The sequence below is a fragment of the Argentina silus genome (assembly GCF_951799395.1).
Source record: "Argentina silus genome assembly, chromosome: X".
Taxonomy (NCBI): domain Eukaryota; kingdom Metazoa; phylum Chordata; class Actinopteri; order Argentiniformes; family Argentinidae; genus Argentina; species Argentina silus.
Genome location: NC_139653.1, coordinates 2,407,032 through 2,430,807, shown reverse-complemented (window position 1 = coordinate 2,430,807; position 23,776 = coordinate 2,407,032). Strand labels below are relative to the sequence as shown.

General features: G+C 38.9%; 2 protein-coding genes across 8 annotated transcripts in view; one reads left to right on the top strand and one right to left on the bottom strand.

The window, feature by feature from the left end:
* Positions 1 to 5,971, bottom strand: part of gbf1 (golgi brefeldin A resistant guanine nucleotide exchange factor 1) — a 71,357-nt gene extending 65,386 nt beyond the window's left edge. For all 7 annotated transcript variants that reach the window (XM_083695784.1, XM_083695786.1, XM_083695787.1 and 4 more), the window contains exons 1-3: positions 5,753 to 5,971; positions 3,216 to 3,319; positions 2,524 to 2,590 (exon numbers count right to left, since the gene is read on the bottom strand). In XM_083695784.1, the coding sequence (XP_083551910.1) occupies positions 2,524 to 2,590; positions 3,216 to 3,311 (163 nt within the window). In that variant the 5' untranslated portion in view covers positions 3,312 to 3,319; positions 5,753 to 5,971. The remainder of the gene's footprint in view (positions 1 to 2,523; positions 2,591 to 3,215; positions 3,320 to 5,752) is intronic.
* A 2,924-nt stretch (positions 5,972 to 8,895) lies between these two features.
* On the top strand, positions 8,896 to 23,250 carry pitx3 (paired-like homeodomain 3). Its single transcript, XM_083694501.1, has 4 exons — positions 8,896 to 8,948; positions 15,546 to 15,672; positions 18,753 to 18,958; positions 22,681 to 23,250. Exons 2-4 carry the CDS (start codon positions 15,564 to 15,566, stop codon positions 23,245 to 23,247), a joined length of 882 nt encoding a protein of 293 aa, XP_083550627.1. The 5' UTR covers positions 8,896 to 8,948; positions 15,546 to 15,563; the 3' UTR covers positions 23,248 to 23,250.
* The last annotated feature ends 526 nt before the right edge of the window (positions 23,251 to 23,776 follow it).

Sequence of the window (23,776 nt, the reverse complement as noted above, 5' to 3'; positions counted from 1 at the left end):
CTGTTAGAATCCAAAAAGGTAAACATAATAGAACAACTCTTGGTCCCCGATGCTAGCTCTGGAGCACTAACAAGGCCTTTGGTGTTCTGGGGGGGCAGGGGATGGAAGGGGGAGGGAAGCGTGGCGGATTCCTCCCAGGCCCCTGGCGCAGCCGTGCCTGTCCATCTCAGAAAGGCAGTGGCATTCCCTGGAGAGAGCACTAGCTACGCCCGGAGGGGGGTTGAGACCGTGGCCTCAGCCTCCATGTATTCTCTCCACTGGCTGCTACTGCTGCTGGGGCTGGGGCCGCAGGCCTGGGGGGGGGTGGGGGGGGCGCAGGCTGTGGCTGCCAGGACTGCCATTGCAATGGCATGACGACACAGAGGCTGACCACAGAGCTGGCTGGATCGCCCGGCGACCATCAGCCAGCACCACTCCATTAATACACACAGGCACTCCAGATGATCAATCACTGCTGATGCCTGGTGATAGAGGGGGACAGGGGAGCGGGTGGACATTTATTGTTAACCCTATAAGTTCCTAGAGATGGGCTTTTTTCCCTCCTGAACACAGGCTGTATTCAGATTTTTTAAGCTTGTAAACGACATTAACGCAACCCAGCACCCCATGTCGAAAGTGTGTTAATTTAGCCGATAGCAAGGGGAAGGAAAATGTAGACTTATGCTAGAGACAGGGGAGGGCGATCGGACCCTATAGTCATAAAACCTTCCAACCCATGACCAAGACTATTGACTCTAGTAGGTATGGTATAGATTGGAATAAAGTTGCACTTAGAGTTCACAAATCCTTCACACCCTTCACATCCTCTACAGAGCCTCTAGCTGTAGCATGTTTCCTCACAGGTGCATCCTCATTTAAAGAACTAAAGATGATGTTGCCTTGCAGTTTAGTGAGTAAGAAAATCTTCCCCTGAATTGATGTTAATTGAGGCAAATATAACATAGTGGGCACGAAACAACTGAAACTCAAAAACTCAGAATCTGGCTTAAAACAAATACATACCCTAGCTCCAAAAAGTACCGTTATTTCTATTTGTCCCTTCTGAATATAATAGAGAATGATCATGTTGAATGTTATTATGTTGTGATCAAACCACTGATTACTGTCAGCCCAATATTAAGGTAAGGCAACTAAAAGATGAATATGCAATATATACCCAACTTCCACCAAATTTCCTGCTGCAAGAAAAACAGTTTACCCAGTGCCTTCACAACAACTGCCTCAGAGCTCCTACAGAGAAGAACACTTGCACAACTCACCGTAACATTTACCTTCGCCCTCTTGTTCATTATGAGGCATTTGGTTAAAAGATGAACAAACAGTGATATCGCTTCAATGGGACTTCTTAAAATGATTAAGCTGAATAAGTATCTCCCCACAGTAAGACATTGGGAGAGATAATATTGACAAATGTAAAAGGCCAGCCCGTTTCTCTGTGGAAATCTGCTGCACACCTGATTAAATATGATCTTACTCTTTGGGCAAGGAAAAAAGTACTTTGTGAATGCAATTTCAATGACTTTAGCCCCAGTGTCCCACCTAACTGAGGTTTATCCATATAATGTATTGGAGGAAGAAAAATTTCAATTGAAAACATGACTTTTGTTGTGAAGCTTGCCTTGCCAGCCTTTATGGAGAATGGTGGTCTTTCTGGGAATTTGGAGTAGTTTCATGTGCCACCATATCCTCTCTGTCTCAGGGTGGATGAGACAATCCAAGGCTTAACACTTACAGCACTGCTACACCGGGATGCAGCGTGCTCAATCCGTGCAGTACCCGTCAGCGCAGTAATGTAACCTGCTACACCAGAAACGTGAACAGTAGCGCATGTGAATGCAGAATAGATATCCCTCCCAGTCAGTTTCTGCAAGAAGCTTGAAATATATTAATTCCTGATGTTGGACTTGTTGTTTTATGTTGAGAGTTCTGTCAAGTTTGAATAACTTTGAGTTGGGGTTTGTCCTTTACTTCCAAATATAAAGGAGGACTGTATTTTGATTTATCATCAGGTACCGCTATTGTATGCATGTACTACTATTTTCAATGTTTCTATAACATTACCATACTATGAAGCTGAGTGAATATATTTTTAAGATCCAAAAAGCATTGAACCTATATTTTCAGGCACTTTGTATGGTGTTTACAGACATGGATCAGAGAAAAATAGACTCTAAGACCTAATTTTACATTGCTGCTACTTTACTAGCAAGATGTAGATAGTAATGGGAACTGCTATAATTTTGGAAGTTAACAATTAAGCATCTTTGTTAAAATGTCAGATAGAATTTAATCTAAGCTATTCTTAGTATATAAAACAGGGTTATTCATGTTGGAAAAGAGCAGGTAAAAGCAGGCTCATTAGCAAAATCTACGCCTCGGATATACACCCTGTCACAGAGCTGCTGTTCTTTGTTTATACTTTTCAGGAACAGCAACAACCAAAATAGATGATGCCCGTACATCTGCTGTATTTAACACAAAATTATGGGATGTAACATTTTTTTATATTGTTGATGGGCCAACCTTTTATATTGTTGAGTATCTCCTTCAGGTGGCTGAAGCTGTTGAGCAATGGATCTTGTTCTTCATCCTTTACAAAGATTAGAAAAAAGAGGAAAAAAAACTAAAAGACACGCATCACAGATAATACATAACAGCTATCCGCAGATTAAGATGAAAACCCAGGCTGCCTAAAGATGTCTGCTGAGACACTGAATTCCATAACTTCTGTTAGTTGTTGCTAGACTCAATTAATTACACAAAATCTCTAACTTGACCTCCGTCCATGGTGCTGCTCAGTGAATTGTTGCCAGCAACAATGTGAACAATATTTACACGTGTGTTATATATATATTGTTTCTGGAAAAATCTTTCAGAGTATGAAAGTAAAGGGTTTCAGGTTTTCAATTTGGTATTCCAATCTGGGATTGAATTGAATGTGTCATATTACAGCGTAGGACGGATTTAGTGCCATAAGAGCAGGCATATTAACCCTTCTTGGACTTCACATACATTTAATGTGAATGCCAACTTGGGCTACCTCACTGGCAGCTGGCATTACCGATAACTGAGATTAATTCTTTCTCTTCTACCAAGTCTGAAATTGTGAAAATCTGTGAATTTCTAAGAATTCACCATTAACATATCCATCCTAAATTCTCTCAATTATGCATGCATTACTCAATTTCTCTTTACCAAATGGCGGGCCAACTTACCAAAGGAGTGTGCGTATTCCACCTTGAATTCCTCTTGATGGCACCCACAACAGTACATATCTCCCCTTGGACAATGTAGATATTCTTGTCCACCATTCTGATATCTAAAAGGAGAAAACAAAACGAAAAGTGGGATATCACAAATTGCTGTAGTGGGCCTACTTCTTACTTAAAGGAAGAAAATGAATTGAAGTCAAATAACTTGACAGTCAAAGACCAGTCAGTCAATGCTGTCTGAGCTGATATTTGATCCCAAAGCCAAATCAGCATAAAGGAGGGGACAATATCTCTGGACAATGCCTAAGCCAATCTGGGTAGCCAAACATTCTCAGAATTATATATATTGTATTTGAGAAGCAGTTTCAACATGTACCTCAAAATGACTGGATTAACCTTTCAGCAGGCCAGAGAAAGGCACTGTACGCAAGATAACATCTGGCAGAAAGACTATTGAGACTAAGTGGGGGACGCCACAGTGAAGCAGAATTTTGTTCAAAATCATGATAAGCAGATTCAGGATAATAAGAAGATGAATGGTATGGGGAATGGATGTTTTGAACGATTGGCTTAGACATTGACCGAGGCTAGTTGGCTTAACTGTTTCAAACAGAGATGCATTCACACTTGTTTCCACAGTGTTAACCCTTTGTCACAACACATTTAGGACGGATACAGCAATATACGCTTTAGGCTCGTCCTAAGATTTCCTGTGGTCTTAGAAGGTCTCACACCTACTGCCTGAATACAAATCTGTGGCTTAAGTTCTGAACCGAAAGATGATGAGAACCACTGCACTCTAAACTAAATGGTCCATAGACCAGAATCAGATCAAAAATAAAGTAGACGTTTCTGAATTGAAAATGAAACGAGACTACTTGTGCTGACCACGTAGTATGATTTGGCCAACTTGACAAATTGCAACCAGGACAAGAGAAAAGTAGGTCTATTTATTTTAAATCATAACCGTATTGACGTAATCAATTTATTTAAAAAATGATCAAATAATATTTATTAAGGAACATATTAGGAAGAAACAGAGATGTGCAGGGAAAAGTAAGTAATATTGAGGACCCTGCACTTCAGCCTTCTTGTCCGACTGTACAGTAGTTGAGGAATGCATGCATAGCTCTACCAGGGATGTGCATTTGGGTTGTTGTTATTCTTCTGGGACCTGAGTGAGGTGTACTCGCTTATGAGCTGTGACACAACGCTAGCAAACAGTGACAGCTCACCCCTCAAGTGGCAATCGTGCAAACGTTTCAGCAATATTTGTCTAGATTACAAACACAAGTCTTCTTAACGACTAGCTAGTTACCGGTTATTTCGACAGCAAGCTCAGCCACGCCACTGTCAGAGCCCGAACTACTCAGCTACTAGTTAGCTCCGACTGAGTTGTGTAGGCCTAGGCTGAGTCATATACATTCAAGGGTACGATGGTTAGCCAGCTTACAAACGTGATCATGCTGGCTACCTAGCTAGCTATAGCATATTATGCCCAACAACAGCAACACAGCTAGCAATAATTGTCAAACATATTGCCATAGCTGCTTAACGAGATAGATAGCGAATAGTACATTCAATGGCAGATATGCATGTCAAGCTAGCTACAGTAGCGCTGTCATATTGACAGCTTGACAAGCTAGCTAGCCAGCCAGTTAGCTAGCTAGCCCCATTTATAACTAGACTTACTACTTTTTACATTTGGATGTTTTGAAAGTCTAGTCACAGATTGGTAGGCACAGGGTATGCGGTGACTTTGCTTCAAGTAAAGTAGCAGACAACTAAACGACAACTCACAAAGCGAATTTGAAGACATTCGTAAAATCGCCTAGCATTAGCGAATCTGCTAATTTTGTTTTTAGGTAAAAGGTAGAGTAAACTGGAAAGAATAACCTTGTCTCACAGCAATTCCGCATTTCAGTCAGCATTCCGAAAGAGATAAAAACACGACATTCATAATTTACCAACTTGTGCTGTGGTTGTGACATTTCTGACGTTTATTGAATCGTATGAGAAATAAGAAAATGATCTCAATGACAGCGAAGCTGGTGTGAATGCGGGGTCTTCGTAAATGTCAGTTTTTTTTTTCATTTTTCGGAATGCTGACTGAAATCGAGAAATGTATTAGACAAGGTATTTTTTTCCAGTTTACTGTACTCCTATCTAAAAACAAAACTAGAAGACGCTATTGCGAGGCGATTTTACTCGTAGAAATGTCTTCGAATTCGTGACGAGTTGTCGTTTAACAGTCTGCTACCTTTGAAGCAAAGTTACCGCATACCGTGTGCCTACCTATCTGTGAGTCAAGACTTCTACAACATCCAAATTTAAAAAGTAATAAGCCTAGTCCCAAATGGGGCTAGCCAGCTGGCCACATAGCTAATGTCTGTGTAGGCTGTAGCTACTCGTTAAGTTTACAACACAAGCATGAGTCGGTATGAAAAGACCTGGCAGTGGATTTATAGAGCAATAACTGACTTAGCAAGCACATATCTGTAGTAAGAACAAAACTAGCTACTGAAAAATAGCTACCCTACCTGTATGGTTGCAATTCCAAGATGGAGTCCTGTGCAATTTCAACTGATAGCTAGCCAGCTAGTTAGCTAGCAAGCTAGCTTGGCCAACAGTTATGACCAAAACTCAATTACAACATACAGGAAAATAACAAAATGTGGACATTCCAGTAAGTGAGACACATTCAAACTCAACACTAGAAGTTCAAACGCGAGATTGTTCCAAATATTGTCAAATGAAACGTATATACCGGCTGTCAATTTGCAGTTAGTAAACACACTGACGTGGAAAAGCTGTATTTGTGCAACCTACCTTGCTGTCGTCTTTGTTTTGATTGACAGCTCTCTAAGCCAATCACTACCTTCGCCAATTACCTATTAATATTGAATTATTGTCAAATTATCAGAAACATTACAAAAATAGTATATGTTTTTATTTATCTATCATAATTATATGTATATATATATTGACTCATCTACAATATTTCCTCTTTTTCTGCAGATCAAAGCTAAAATCAAGGAACGCAAGTGGGCGGGACTAATGTAGTAAATAATCATGGTTGATTGAGTCTCTACGATGATGAAAGAATATTGGTCAGCATTCTCAGGATTGCAGAAGGCTTCATAAATGTGTATACATCTCAGCAACCTGATCATGTCTGTACTCATTGCTAGATGTCATTGCTAGAACTTTGACAGTATTCAAGCAGGAGCATTCAGAATGGCCGTGATAGGCCTAAACATGGTTGTAGTTTCAGTTTGAGGTTGATTGATTCACTTGATGGGTCATCATGAACATAATCAATTAAATGCATCAATGCATGAATATGCACTATGGTTTTATATCAGACTCGAGACCTTTTTTTATTATGGAATAGTTATGTCCATATATGGTTCGATAGATAGGCCCAGAGTGGTATATCAGGAATATAATATAGAACACTCTTGGTAGGCCTATTTGAAAGTATTTGGGGATAACTGTATATAGTGTAGGCCTAGGCCTATCTAAAAATGTTGGCTAATACTAGCAACATGAAATAGCCTTTTAACAGAGCATGGAAACAATGTTTTTACATGTTGAGGAAAGATCTTTTGTGTTTCTATAACTTATTCAAATGGTATGCCTATCAAAGCCCCTATCTCTATGATAGTGGCCCATGTTCCGAACATAACCTGAAATTATTGCTTTCTGTTTGAAACATGCAGCAGCAACTCCGTAGCCCTTTATTTGCGCTTTTGCAAAGTGTTTGATCACCTGTCGGTTTGTAATTGCAACATTTCATCTGCAAATAAAGGCACGTCATTTTGACAGTAGATACGTCAACACCACTGAGGCAATAACAAGCTACATTTCTTTATGGATGTCAGTCATACAGTACACCTGTACATAGGCTGACTGCACATGGCATTTGGGGCCTCAACCAAGAGATTATTGTTAGTACAAATTGTAGTAGTGAACATCTGTCAGAATAGTAGGCATATGATTAAACACCTGAACCACTATAGTAGGCTACCTGTGTTTCATTTACAATTCATTCAAGATTGCTCACCAGGTTGCATATTTCAAAAAGGAATTACATGTATTGCTGTTCATAAGCTGCTGATGATCCATCCTCGAAATGCATGTATGCATCAAAGCAGCAGTTTAATTATTCAGTTTAAAATGTGAAAGTGTTTTGAAGAGTTGAATGATCATTGATGATGGTATGTTGGTATGTATGCGTCTGTGTATTGAACATATTGTGTCCTCATCTGACCCACTATGAGTTATGAGTGAATGTCCCAGTCAGAGTTCTGAGTGATGTCAGAGTTCTGAGTGATGTTCCATGTATCCATGTTCTCCCCACTAAGTGAAACATCTGGATTTCTGTTGATTACATTTACTTCATCAAAACTGAAAATATTTACTCATGGTATTTTGGAAGCAATATTACATAATCAAACTGATGCAAACTTCATCGAACATTTTGAATCCTTCCTTCACTCAAATGGGCCTATACGACAATAGGCCTGTAAGAGCTTATAACATGGGAAAATTGGACAAAGGAGCTTAACACTTAAATCAGGATACAAGTTCAAGTTTATTTGTCATTACATCATATACAAGTATACAATGCAACAATGGCAATAGAAGGTGTTTATTGCAACATGATCAATTGATTATAATCAATGATGATAACCCATTGTTTGTATGTATTTTCATTCTCCATTATGCACATTATGCAGTAAGTTGGCCAATTGTATTCTCTGTTTGGCAATAATTTGAGTGCCATTTGTAAGTCTTTAAGTAAAGCTAAATATTCCCTCAATGTACAATGTAACTTTGCATTGAAATTAATGAGAGATGCTGACAGATGGACATAACCTGCTACTGAGCTTGTTGTTTTGTGGTCACAAACCTCTTCAGGAACTCTACATATTGGAATTATTGCGGTACTGCTTTGGACAATGTCATTACATTTAGGCCATCACTTGGTCTAAACCCTTCATGGAAATGCCACATAGGTCGACTGAATTACACTGGCTCTATGGCTGTGATATCCTACAGTGAATCAGGTTGTCTTGATAAAACTGATTATTCCCTTAAAATCAATAATACGTTCAAGCAGGACGCTATACTAAAGGGAGTGTCGGGTGTGTCCTTATGAATGGAAAAACGTAATGAGCTACATCAGCTGCTGGACGAGCCAAAACACAGCGCAAGCCGAGGCTACAAGGGTAAAGTGTCGAGGCTCATTCGAGTGTGTTTGAGTGTGTGAGAGGAAGAGAATAGAGAGAGAGAGAGAGAGAGAGAGAGAGAGAGAGAGAGAGAGAGAGAGAGTGTGTGTGTGTGTGTGTGTGTGTGTGTGTGTGTGTGTGTGTGTGTGTGTGTGTGTGCGTTCGTGCGTTTGCGCGCGCGCGCTCGTGCCTGCGTGTGTTCGTTCGCGCGCTGGAGGGGGCGGTGGGGGCCAGGTTAAAGCTGTGAAGTGGGCAGTCCTTTCTGCAGTGGACCTGTCGCACAAGATATCTAGCATAAAGTCAGTTCCCCACTATATGGGGATCAAGCTTCCACTCTTCAACTGCCTTCATGTCTGACAGCATTGAAAGAAGGAAACTGCCGCTTTTTTACTTTACAGCCTGAGGAACTTTCTTCATGACAGCAACATCACTCTCGGACAACCAATAACCTACATCAAGCTTGCCTTTTCCAGGGATTAATTTAACCAGACCAGGATTTCATGTAAGTGCGAGTAGCCCTATAGCCTCAGTCTGCCATGATTTAAAATGACGTGATTTTGTTTGTATTATGTCCGCATGTAGAATATGTGTTGCCTTACTGTATGTGCTTGCTTGCTCGGTAATAGCTCGCCCACATCATCATTCGAGTAGCCTATAACTTTTGTGATAATGAGCTATATGATTTAAACCGTCCATTCACGCGACAAACGCGACAAACTAAACGTTTTAGATTATTTTCTTGTTTTAGGCAACTGCATAGGCTGAGCTGCAAAGATATAGTTCATGTTAAAAGTTTGTTTTGAGTCATGATGATGATTCCAATGGTTGATCGACTTTCAATAACGAACCATAGCACCCGCTTGTCTGAGAAAAATAAACTTTTAGGTTATACTTTAAAATACTGAACATTTAAAGTGTTGTCCTTCTACTTTTAAGATTAAGGCCTCCTATTTCCATGAGGAGTTACGATGGTACATAATCAGTTTATTTGCTGGACAATATTACAATTTTTTTAATTATTCAGTTTTGTAGCCTCATGCTTTCCCTGTTTGAAGGCATATTAGGTCCGTTTGGCAATACATTTAACTAAGACGCAGAATTACACGTTAAAATGTGTTTGTCGTGTGGAAGATTCAATAAATCGTTTAATTCTTGAGCAATACTTTGCTTCATGTTTAAGAAGTTGCCTAGCAGTCCACATGCTCCCATATTAAATCCCTCCAAAATGAAACAATGAAAATGAAAAAAGGCTATAATGTATCTATGAATCATAGGTACATATAATCGAATTACAACAAGCATAACGTTAGGTCATGCGAGAGCCTTTACAGAGAGAATATTTCAGGGGTCAAAAATATTTGGGGATCTACCCGAAATTGATAGGTGGCAGGTGCTCCTGAGCCACGAGAGACCTCAGAAAGAAAAACAGAGGCGTGTCCCCTCTACCTTCTGACCCCTCCTGCCGGACTACAGCGGTCCCGGACATACATGCGGCCGATATAGTCTCCTCTGAGGGGCTCACTTTACTTATGTTTTAACATTAATCAGTCTTCTAAAATAGACTCTTTTTTTTGTTTCTATGAAGCGTATCCAAAGAAGAAAATCTAAAATTGATAACCAAGTGAAATATTTTGAAGAATTGGCCTAACAATACATTCTTGTGAAGTTGCTGGGTCATAACATGTATTGCGTTAAAAAAGAGGCATATACATCGGAAAAGTGTGATGAAGTCAAATGTATTACATTTATATTAATTATAATTCATTACACATTTAGCTTTATTTCATGAGATGTATATGGAGAAAATTACAGACTATGCAATTGTTTATTTTGAAAGCAACGTATAGGTAGCCTAAAGGCCTACAGGATTGCTCCAACTTTTGATATATTGCCTATTGGATATAGCCTATTCATTAAATGAGGATTAGAAAAAGACGGTCTGTCTCGAATAATGTGTGCAATCATTCACCGACTTTCACATCTGCAACAAGTGTCTCTCCACTTTAGTTTGACTAATTTCGATAGAATGCAATGATGTCATGAACAACCAAAAAAAAAACTTCTTGACCAAATCTATACTCTCAATAATTCACCATATAGGTCATGATTAAAGGGCAATGGGGCTCTCATAGAGAGGCGCGGTCTCATGGTTATCAGTCAATGCATGGTGTTCCACATGTGAAGATGAACCTCAAGGCTATCTATCTAAACTACTGTGCACTGTGAGTGTTCCCATATCGCTTATAGGCCTACGTACAAATCTAATGTATTGCGCTATTTAAAAAAATATCTAAACAGATCAATGAATGATTATATTATCGTATCAATAAATGTTGTCCCTCCAGAGATTAATTCATCGTTTTGAATTCCTCATCGTACAGATAGCTCCGGCATTTTATTAGGTGTAAAGCCTATACGCAAATCTACAAAAACGTAATTTAATATAATATATTATATAAACACTTTATGCACACGTTTTTTTCGTCTTCTGAAAAAAACAAAAACAAAACGTGATTACATTTTTATTAGGCCTATAGGCTATGCATATCGAATAATTGTAATTTAAGAATCTGCCGTTTAAGCAGTAGGCCTATTGGAGTATTTATCCTTAAAAATTCAGGTTAATGCCGAGTGTAGAACCTCGCCATGACTATCCCAGTCAAATGCAAATGGACGTTAGGAGGGGATAAATTAACATCTACAAACATAGGGCCGAAATTCCATCTGCCGCCTCCTCGAGGAGGCCCTTAATAACTTCTCAGACAGCAAAGTGACACACATCTTAATCAACTCTTAATCCGAGGAATTAATTCTCGACGCGTTTATGAATAATTCCAAGGCTAATGACCAAGTCCATGGAAATGCAAGCAGCCTGCCTCAGCCGCACCAACAGATGGACTCACCAATCTCCTGAAAAATGAGAGGAGACGTAAGACTATATTGCTTATGCAAAGCGCTCATCTTAAGCAAACAAGAGACCTCATCATGCATCCATCCACTCCTGTCCATGTTGATTTGCGCTCAGTGCTGAACATGAGTTATGATTCAGCCAGTTCATAACAATATTAGTAGGCCTAAACATACATTACCATCTGTGGTTCATAGAAATGTTTTACGCTTTATTAGAGTGTATGGATCCAGAAAACCGAGGAACACTTGTAAGGTCGATTTGCTGTGCAGTGGAGTGCTGGTACACTCAATGCACTCAGTACACGACCAGCACGAGGCCAACTTCTTATAAAAAGCATCATAGTTATTCTAATAAACTTATTGAAATAGAAAGGTTACATAGTGAATTCATATGGGTTATGTTAGCAGACAAGCCATTTGCCTATAACATTTCTACATGGCAGGTTATGACCAAGGATTTGGTACAGCTCTATGAAGATAAGGGTACAGATAATGCCAAAAGTCTATTACTTTGCCTACTTTATTTGTAGTCTATGTAGAATAATAATGGATTTATCTTTAATCTAGACATCAATGTCATTACTAATAGGATTATCATTTAATTACGATCCTTTATTATTATTATTATTATTATCATTATTATTATTATTATTATTATTATCATTATTATTATTATTATCATCATCATCATCATCATCATCATCATCATCACCATCATCATCATCATCATCATCATTATTATTATTATTATTATTATTATTATTATTATTACCATTGTCATTATTATTATTGTTAGTTGTAGTAGTGGTAGCAGTAGCAGTAGCAGTAGCAGTAGTTATAGTATATACATTTAGGGCACATGTTGGACACCCTTTGTGATAACCAATATAATAATTTGTTATTCATGTCTACATTTTCCGCAGTTTATTTATTATTTATTTTTTTGGCAATGAGTCATTCTCATCCTTATTGAGAGCCTTCAATGAGAAATGAAGGGAAACAAACAGTATCTTATTTTCTAATATATATTATAGGTGAAGTAATTGATTATTGTGGTAGCTGTGGTAAAATACTAGCTGATAAGAATAAACTTCAATATATAGGTAAACTTAAATGTATAGGTAATTCATTCATTTTACATCTTACAAGGCATTTCCTCCACTGGTGTAGCATCTACCATCTACCATCTGGTAGATGTATGTGAAAATAATACATTTATGATTGTTGCACAGCATTATTCCAGTTAAACTGAACAAGACCAAATAAACACAACAATGATTACTCAGTCCCCCAAAACTAGTTTAGTATGGGGTGAACTGGGGACAATCATAAAGAGCTGATTATTAAATAGCCCCAGCCTCCTTGTTAGACCCATGATGGCTTGTTGGCTATATCCACCTCCAAGGGGAGGGATCTTGATTTGGAATACGAAATATAATAATGTCGCGCCTCCGAGGGGGGTAGTGACACCTTGTTCCAGACGAAATGACGGGCTTGCGTCACCCCTACATCGTGCCAGGCTGCAGCCTCTCAGCACCACATTGACACTGGCCCATCCATCATTGTCACGGTGGACATGTGTCTGACTGGGTTGTCTTCATATGTCTGACCAAAATACTGTACATCTCTGATGATACCATAGCCTAGGATACACACAACGGACAGCTGTTGCTCTCAGGCAAGTATCTCTTAATTTTGGCTATGAGTTGCAAAAAGAGGGTGCTTTTTAATTTAGGATTTGGAGTGATTGTAGCAAATATACAATTGATTGAGCTATAGAGTGACAATGCATGGTGTGGTATGGAGCATTTTTATTGCAACACACTCAAACAACTGTAGACACTTTTATATTACTATTTCCATTGCCTCACGATAAGTCATATTGCTTTTACTATTATTCTATCTTTGTCACATTTGTCAAATTAGACTGGCCTGTGTGCAGTAAGTGTAAACCTATACAATCAACGCAAAGGGACTGAGCCCAAAACCTCAAGTAAGTACACAGCCACAATACAGAGCCAGAGGATTTTGTAAAGCTATCTTTACTGTGAGATTTGACCTTATCCTCAATCTCACTTCTCTCCTAGGACTAAAGACAAAGCCTCTGGGAAAGAAACAAACATTAGTCGAATGTTTCCTGCTATGAAATAATTTAAGATTTCTTTTAGGGATGCTAACCAAATATCAGATGCTAGTCCTCTCTTTGTGAGCTTTTACCCAGTTCTTCAACATGTTCCCTGAAGCATGCACTTGTCCACAACTCTACATGGATCTAAAAGTATGGTGTAAGAGTAAAGTTATACACTAATATTTAAATCCATGTAGGGTAGGGTATACACTTCAGCTAATTAGGTCATTTGCATAAATGATAGTAACTTGTATTTGTGCTAATAATGAAGTGCTAGCTAACAATACTGCCCCCCTGTCCTTCAGTTTTGATTGGATGCAGGCGATTCCTGCTGGTGGAGTGTTACAGTACTGTACGGTTTATAAACATACTGCTTTAATACCAGGCTGTAAAATGTAGCATTACCCGTGACTTCTTTATTCACCCATGGATTTGACATAAGCATAGTTAGACCATTGTGCATATACAACTTGGGCAGATGGGTTTGCAAATTAATCCTTTTTGTTGGATTCTCTTGTTTTTCTGTCATTGTGAATAGTTGACTAAAGTGACTTTTTCATGGAGCTTTTTAAGCTCTCTGTTTGAGACACATTAATATTTTGGTACTCTTTATTGAGATCAGCAAATCAGGCATTATAGAAGCCCCTCCTGGGATGTCTTGAACAGCAGAAACACTGAAAGACAAACAGACAGCTGTAAGAAATATTTTGTATTAATGGAAACAAATTGGAATCAAGTGTTGACTTCAAAATAAAAGTTACTGGAAAACATGTCAGTTTGTCTGGCTACACTCCCCATTGACTTTTCATGAGGGTTGGGATTGGATGTGATACCATATCACATTGGAACAGGAGACCTAAAGAATAAATTGGAGTTAGAGACGGTGCACACTGCACAGACTGGCATAGTGGCAGAGATTGACACTTGAAGTACTATGAGCAAGGTGGGTTGTTATTGATATAAGAATTATGATATTCTTACTGGTTATTCTGTTATTCTATAACACATACTGTATATGAAGTGATAGGCTAGTGGAACCATACCAAACTGGCACGGTTGAGCATTTGCTATACAATCATTCAGTTTATTGATCTTAAAAACAGATGTTGAAAAAACCCGCTGAAATCTATTGCTACGATAATATAATAATACAAGTAAAAATTAGTCTAATTAGTATGCTACACAAGGTATACAAAAGTGTATGTTCAAGCGAGGACCGTATAGCTCTCATTTTAGGAGCTCCCGTAAAGGGGTTGAGAGGCGGCTAAGTGGACTGGAACCCACCCCGTAGTTAAAGCCACGACATCATAAATCTCAAGGAGCTTTGAGGGAGTGATTGTGTCCCCATATCTTAAAGGTGTTAACTGCGCTTGTATAAATAAACGACCTGTTATTTTAGTCTCCATTACGTACCAGCCCCCCTCACGAGGTTGCTATTTAGGTTGAAAGTGTCACCATATATTTTACTGCTCTAACTCCAAAGGATCAAACATACACATAAGAGGGTATTTTCATCGTATGAACCCGATAATTTGCACTCCACCAACAGTTTCGTTTAGGGCGTCTATATGGCTGGAGGCTGAGAAATGTTAAAATGTTTCAATGTGGAGAATATTTTAGACAAGTCTAGGCTACTGTATGCATATGATTAGCAACTTGTTAGCAATATACTACTCATAGATAAGGACGATATGGTGCCGATGCGATAGGCTTTTAGTTCCTTAGTCAATAGGTGAACATCGAAAGGCATTAGGTTCCAGCTTGAGGCATATTTGGTCAATTATCCTTGTCATAATTACATCTGAACATTATTGTTGTTATCCTTGCTATTGTTATCAATTGTTTCTCATTTCTCAATTCGGTGACAATAATGTACAATAATGGCATAATGGAGCTCCATACCATACATTTGTGCCGATGACATGATAATGGCTGAAGAGAAATTATTGTATCAATAATGATGCAAAGCTTGCTTTAATTATGCTTTAATGATGCAAAGCTTGTATTTATATATATATATATTTACTTTTGTAATAAAATGTGTTGCATTGTTGTTTGCAGAGCCTGGCGGCCGGGGTTATGGATTTTAACCTTCTGACGGACAGTGAAGCCCGTAGCCCAGCGCTATCGCTCTCGGACTCCGGGACCCCTCAACATGATCAGGGAAGCAAAGGCCAAGACAACAGCGGTTAGTTACATGGATAAGACGACTGAAGGTCTCCAGAGAGACCAAATACAAATGACAATAATAATAATAATAATAATAATAATAATAATAATAATAATAATAATAATAATAATATATACGATTATTATTATACTCATTCCCAAAACATTCATTTCATGTTCACTTATGTTGCCCATCAATTGCAAATAAGCCTGTGCATATCGGCTACGTGGGTATACCATTTTCAGTCGCTTCTTTTATTTAATTCAAGGCTATGTAATTAAATTTAAAATTCAACCTTTATGCGTATTTTGCAACGATTGCGTTTTGTTATTATCAGAAGTAGTCCTTTTCGCTTATGAACCACGGCGGCCAAAAAAAAAAATTAATGAAAGAAGGTTTTATAACTAGGTAGTACTAATACTAAATAGTTTATTCTATTTTACAGTTTTTCACTGTAAATATCTAGCATGGACGTACGTAGTTTTACTGTATAGTTAAATCATTTTTGATGTGATCATGGTTCTCATTTTTAAAGCGTGTCAGAGGTTCATTCAAATCTCAACCATATGCAAAAAACCTACGGCACGCATAATGAACGAGAAAGATTTAATGTAAAAATATCCGCAGCTATCAGATCGTCACACTTCAGAGGGTTCATGTCTCTGTTCTCTTTCAATCGCCTACCATACTATGTGACAAATTATGCCCAAAAAAGCTTGTGATACGTGCGAATTCAAAGATGATCTCTGTGGGACTCAGATAGGTCCAGAGTCCATAAGTGTGACTAATATAGACGACTCCAAAATGGAGTCTTAAAGCCCTACTCAGTGATTCAGCATACCGGTTCGGGTCACCATCAGCAAGTAAACAATGGAGCAAATACACTTCACATGCATTTTTTTTTTTTTTTTACATATCTGTAGAGGTCAGGGTATAACATGGTTTGAAGCTATAAATCATTTGGTCTATAGGCCAAATATCAATAGAATATATTTTACTGTCAATTGTTCTTATTATTGTAAGATTCATAATGTCATGTATTTGTAGTTTCTTAGGTTTGTAGAGCTTATGGAAATAATCAAGCTGTCAATGATTTTTTTTCCTTCAAACATTGTATATTGATACAATGGAACACATGTGTAGACAGTATATGTGTGTATGTGTGTATGGGTGTTTGTGTTGTGTGTGTGAGTGTGTGTGGAGTGTGAGTGCATGTTCATGTGCATGCTGTGTATATAGTATATAGTATTCGTGTTCAGTATGTGTTTGTGCATTTGTATACAGGTAAATAGTAGGCGGCTACACTTTGATTCCTTTCTGCCTGTCCGAGGGGGGGCATAAAAGTCTATGGAGGGGCAAGCATATAAATTCAGATTTAATTGCCAAACAACTGTGTCTGGCTGTGTGGTTCGTGCTCGTAAATTCAGTCTTAACAAGCCTTCAGACATTTTAGAGCTGAGAATATCTCCTCATGTCTGCCGCAACGACTTTCAAAGAAATGCCGTCAGTGGAAACTGTGCTTGTACAGTATCTGCTCCCCAGTAACGTTAATTTACTGTAAAGCCTTTACCTATTTATAACCTTGTTTCACTAAACCGTTGCAAGCAGCCCTGCCTCACGTTCTATTGATTGTCATCATCACTATTGATTCTATTCTCACGTTCTATTGATTTGTCATCATCACTTATATTTTTGCTGTAAGAAAAGTGAGTGACTGATTGAAATGTTGATGCTAGTGATAAGTGGTTACAGGTCATTTAGAACCCTATTTTCAAAAGATCCAATAGATTATGCAAGGGGTTATGGGCATCAAGAAGGCCTAACTACCCGTTGGTTTGATCACTGGCTGATTGGTATAGTCGACCAAGTTCTTTGCTGGGCCTAAGCTGCAAGAGTATAGTTGGAATGCCTTGTGGGCATTTAAACACTATGGGCATAAGCACGCATATGTAGATGTGCTTGATATAGCCAGGCAGCATAAAGACTACATATATCCCCTATGTGTTGCCATACAAAATTAAATATGCATTCATGTTCTTTGTATTTGGCTTATTTAGGAGAAATGTGGGAATCAAGAACAATATAATTTATTTAGTAATATAATCAGTTGGATACACTAAGGTCATTCTCCCCCTTCGATAACTTCATGCATGGACATTATCAGTAAATTGGCTTGGTAGGTCTGCCCTCTCCTTCTGTATTGTGGCAAAGGATCAGATTTAGGTCTTAGGTTATGACTAAACCAGTGTCAGTTTACTGCCTTATAACAGCCATGGCCTGGCCCTATTGGTTTTGCCGGTGGCCCTGTGGAGTCTTTTAAATCCCGCTGATCATTTAGAACTGCTCCCAGAGAGCTAAGCTCTCAGCAAACAGTACCAAACCTGCCCTGTCACAAAAGCCTGATCCATGGGATTAGGTAGCCAACTAATTTCGCTCTTTCTGTGGGGTCCTCAAATTGCGGAACCCTGGTCAGGAGAGAAAGGATCTTTGGTAGACATAACATTTTAGTTTTTGGTCCCTTGACTACTTTATTTAAGGGCCAAATGTAGTTTCATTTGCTTTTGTCATCTCTTAGAAGAGGGGGGAAAACGGCAGTTTCACTTTGTTGAATATAAAAGTCTGTTACAGATTGTGTAAGATACCTTTTTATGATTTATCCTGATGTTCATATTTGATAATGATAAATACATACATTTTCTAAACAGATATATTTCTTCATTATAATATATTCATTTGATAAAATATTGCCTGTGGTTACCTCACAGCTGAAGCATCACAAAGTGTTGCAACATTTTGCTTTGGAAACAGATTTTGAGACGTATGATTATTGCTTTTGATTCTGCCTGAACAGAGGCCTATGAGAAGAGAAATATGCCTGCCAATAAGTGTTCATTAATATAGCCTAGTGCTTTGTCCACTCTACCATGCTTTATATGTACTGTGAAAATAGATACTAGAAGCAACTAACACAAAACATATTTCAAGCACAGTGTTATTTTGTTTTTTTATTGCAACTCTTATTGCAACTTTTTTATTCAACATCCCTCTGTGTTATCTTTTCATGGCATTTCTTCTTCTTTTGTGCGGTGTTATTACAGACACAGAGAAGTCCCACCACAACCAGACAGATGAGTCGAACGCGGAGGACGGCTCTCTGAAGAAGAAGCAGCGCAGGCAGAGGACCCACTTCACCAGCCAGCAGCTCCAGGAGCTGGAAGCCACGTTCCAGAGGAACCGCTACCCAGACATGAGCACACGGGAGGAGATCGCCGTGTGGACCAACCTCACTGAGGCACGAGTCAGGGTGAGTACCCCAGCACACTTACTGTATGTGCCTAAAGGGTGCCGTGAACCCAACCCAGGTGCATCAAGGGCTTTGTGAGCTGGACTGTTTTTGTGTGTAATACCAGAGTTGGTTTGGTTATTGCCTCTGGCTTGTGGTTTGGTACGTAGACCTACTGTGTAGGCACAAGTATGGGTGAATCCCTACTGAGCAAGTGAAAGCATCAAGTTTAGTTTAGTTTATTTATTAATACTTTCTACACAGAACATTTGGGACAACTATTTGGTTCAGTCTTTGGAATATGTGATCTGTATTTATGACACAGTTTTGTGATTCAAAAATACAATTGTAACACAAACACAATAAAAGAGATTACAGGAAAGAATACACCTTCACAGCAAGCAGGGATTCTTACAGAACCATTTTATTTCACCTGCCAAAAACAAGGCATCACATGTTTTGCTAAAAGGTCAGATGTATGCTCCGCCAGACCCTAAAATGTCACCCTCGAGCCCAGAGGTTGGGTCACCCACTGTATGCAGAGCAGGTGGGCTCACATTCTGATGGACGACAATACAATCTGCTGCCTGCTTGACAAGTAATGGATCAAATTCATGTTGGCTGGATGAAAGGTCACATTGCACACAGTCTTGGTTGTTATTTTGATAGAACAACAGACCACACAGGGCCGAGGTCCTAATGTCTATCAGTGGCCCTTTGAACCCTTCAAGTTCCCTGTTAATCCTACGAGGATCCTGCCTGCATAGCCAGAATACTTCTGCCGTCATATTGATTTATGTGATTTGTAAGAGAATGCATTTGTAATTAACTTTCAAACAGAAAAACAAACCTCTTGCTCCACAGTATCTATGTCTGTCTATGTGTCTATTCTTCCTAAGCAAACATGTATCAGCACAGTATTATCTAAATGAAACAGATATATTGTCTCCTGCATATAATATCAGTTAGGCTCTTGAATTAATTGTTACTAACATCTATTGCATTAAAATTACATTCTTAATATTGATTCATTCCTATGTAAATAACCTGTGTATGCTGACATTCTACTGTAACTTCCTTGGGGTTTAACCTATAGAGAGACAGTGGTTACAGTGTTGTATCTGAGAGATCATCAATGTTACGATAGAGGGCGGCTCATATCTTTTTACACTATATGTAGGTTTCAAAAAGTTAGTTAAATAATTTGTTTTGCTCTTAGCATAATGACTCATGCTGTTTAGTATTACAATAGTAATGGTTGTTGGACGACAGCATTCTAATCCAACAAATTACACACAAAAAAGATCAGGATAAATCAAACCATAATTAAATTTGTTGAAGTATTGTACATTAGGACTTTAGCTCTCTTTCACTGATGAAGCTTCCACCATTACTGAGCTTGTCTTTATTTTGAGAAATGGATTTGTGGAGACACTGCTGAGTGATGAGAAGCACCCCAGGTCACTTGTGTCTGATTGTGGTCGTCATCTGACAGTATAGGAAGGTGAGGTAAGGGTTTCCACAAACCTCCTTATCAACCATTTGACAATCAGATGTTTCCATCAACATCTAAACAACATTGCCTCAGAGTCGTGTTACAGTATTTATAGAGAGTTTATGCCATTCGTATGAAACATAAGTTCACATGCATATAGCAATAACATACATGAGCACAACAGCAACATTTTCAGCAAAACAAAAATGAAAATAATTTCTCATTGCTTTCACACAAAATGCAAATGTTAAGCAGACACACAAATCTATTGAGTAAGTGTTGACAAACAAAACTGAATTATTTCCTTACTTTTTCTCCCATTATAGTGAATCTCTACTCCATACATTGTAACTCACATCTCTCAACAGTTCAACTAACAATCAGTCTATAATCACAAATGAAATAGGTCATCAGTAACATAACATGTGGCCTGGCAGACAGGAGTGAATAGATGTTCTATTGTGTTCTACAGTAATGCAATTTTTATTGTTGTAATTATGTGCTTCATTTTGAATATTTTAGATTTCATTTATATTTATAGCAGGCAATCATATTTTCTGTAACAGGTGCAGTACTACCATAAACTATATAATACAACATTTTTCTGCTGAGCGAGATTCTTACTGTTTTTCACCTTTGTTTTCAAATAAAAGTTGTCCAACCTGCAATGCATATTGATGGTTATACTGTAGTTACTATTTAGTGTGTCATTATGAAATTAATTAATGGTTGATTTTTTATTAGATGACAAAGCATACTGTTTTGATGCACTGATTTGCTTTTATGACATATATTTGAAGTTTTGAGAGTTATAGTGCATTTTGCAAGAGAGATGTAGTGTTTTGGCAAATGTGTTAACTGTTTCAAGAAATGTGCTCAAGCAGTCAAGAACAACTGTAAGAATGAGGGAATAAGTCTCCTCTATACTGGGGTTTCCCCTGCTGTCACTGAGTAGGATGGAAGACTCACTGCTATGTACACTGTACAGGTGGTTTAATAGAAGACTCGCTGCTATGTACACTGTACAGGTGGTTTAATAGAAGACTCACTGCTGTGTACACTGTACAGGTGGTTTAATAGAAGACTCACTGCTATGTACACTGTACAGGTGGTTTAATAGAAGACTCGCTGCTATGTACACTGTACAGGTGGTTTAATAGAAGACTCACTGCTGTGTACACTGTACTGCTGGTTTAATAGTCCAGAGCATTCGATCACTATCACAACAGATGCCTCTGATGCTGGCAGACCAAACGATTGGTATGAGATACTGCACAGTGTTGTGTATGCCTGCCCAGCAGTAGGCCTACATGAGGGGGAGAGAGGGGAAATACATGTGTATACTTGTTATTTCTTTAAAGTGATAAATAATGTAAAAATAAAACATACAAATGGACAAGAAATCTTGGCTTTGACAGAAATAAATATTTACACAACACAATAAGTCCTTTACCTTCATATGTCAGTCTGTTTGATTGTACAATGTTCTATGTTTATATAATTAGAGATATTTGAATTTTTCATGTGGAGTTTTGAACTCTTGAACTCTTTAATGAAAATAAAGAGAAAGTTCCACCAAAAAATGTATGCTCAAAGACGAATTCATATTACCCCATTGGGAACTGAATTAAATACCTTCATTTTTTGATTTGCCATTAAAACTTTAATCTGTTTTGTACCCTCCAAAAATAGGACCTTAAATTGACAAAATGTGCAGACTGCTTCAGTTTGACATTTCTTTCAGGGGGAGCTCATAATTCAAATAAGTGAATGATTACGTTTTATAAACCATGGCTAATATGAATGTTTGATAATACACTTCAACTTAGTTTCCTGGATCATTCTTTTCCTCAAAACGTCTTGGCACAGAATATACAGAATATTGCAAAACTATTTGAAAGATATCATGACACTGTAGTGTCTCAATTAAATTCCGATGTGGATTCATTATGGTCAATAATACATTTAGAGAGTGAAGCAAATTACAATTTGTGAATATATTGTGATATACTGTACTGTATACATTCTTCTTGCCGATACTTTTAAAATACCTTCACAGCTTTTGTATGTGCAATTGATAGAACTCTATTCATAAATATTTAGTAAGAGCATAAGTTGGATTTGAGTTGATTCCACATATTTTAGTTTTCAAATCCTTTCTGTGGGTTTAAGCACTTCTTCACTACTCACATGAATTTAAAAAGCACACATTTATTTGCTTTTTGTCTTTTCTGGTTGTTGCCCACAGGTATGGTTTAAGAACCGCCGTGCTAAGTGGAGGAAGAGGGAGAGGAACCAGCAGCAGGAGCTCTGCAAAAACGGCTTTGGCACCCAGTTCAATGGTCTCATGCAGCCCTACGACGACATGTACTCTGGCTACTCATACAACAACTGGGCCACCAAGAGTCTGGCCAGCAGCCCGCTCTCAGCCAAGAGCTTCCCCTTCTTCAACTCCATGAATGTAAGCCCCCTGTCCTCGCAGCCCATGTTCTCCTCTCCCAGCTCCATCCCCTCCATGAACATGGCCTCCAGCATGGTGCCCTCAGCGGTGGCCGGGGTGCCCGGCACAGGCCTCAACAACCTGGGCAACCTCAATAACCTCAACAGCCAAGCGCTGAACTCGGTGGCGGTGAGTGCTGCCACCTGCCCCTACGCCACCACGGCCGGCTCGTACATGTACAGAGACACCTGCAACTCCAGCCTGGCCAGCCTGAGGCTCAAGGCCAAGCAGCACGCCAACTTCGCCTACCCAGCTGTGCAGAACCCCGTGTCCAACCTAAGCCCATGCCAGTACGCGGTGGACCGGCCGGTATGAAGACATCCCCCAAACCCACCCACCCACCCGGCCCATCAAGCCAGTCCCCCTTCCCAGACCCACGGCCCCCCACACCCCCTCTCTCTCTCCCTCTGCCTGGTCCCAGCCACGCTCCATCACTGAATCAAAGTTACTGCACAACACTATGGACTGGTTAACGAGATGTTGTTTGTCGAAGCGATGGTACACAGGAATAAGCTTCAACAGTGAAAACTAAATCCCCAGATGGACCACCATGCTTCAAAGAACTCTCTCAAATATGCTGAGACTTTGTCGCTTAACCGACCAACTGTTAAAAAGGATTTCTAAGATTATATCTGCTATAATTTTTTGGGGGGGGAATGCATGACTAGAGTGAATTTAAAGCGAAGGAAACCCCTGGATGCTCCAGCTGCACAGTTGGTCAACATCTTGGCCAGACTGAGATCATTGTGACACTTGCCACCATCACGGGAAAAAGGGACCTGTGGTTGCAATATGGGAAAGAGGATGTATATAATGGACTTTTTGTTTTGTTTTGTATGTGACA

Bases quoted from the DNA above. Each gene is read 5' to 3' on its own strand.
- pitx3 (XM_083694501.1), top strand. From the start codon at position 15,564: ATGGATTTTAACCTTCTGACGGACAGTGAAGCCCGTAGCCCAGCGCTA. The intron at 15,673-18,752 runs GTTAGTTACATG...GTGTTATTACAG, and splicing joins CAAAGGCCAAGACAACAGCG to ACACAGAGAAGTCCCACCAC. The intron at 18,959-22,680 runs GTGAGTACCCCA...TGTTGCCCACAG, and splicing joins TCACTGAGGCACGAGTCAGG to GTATGGTTTAAGAACCGCCG.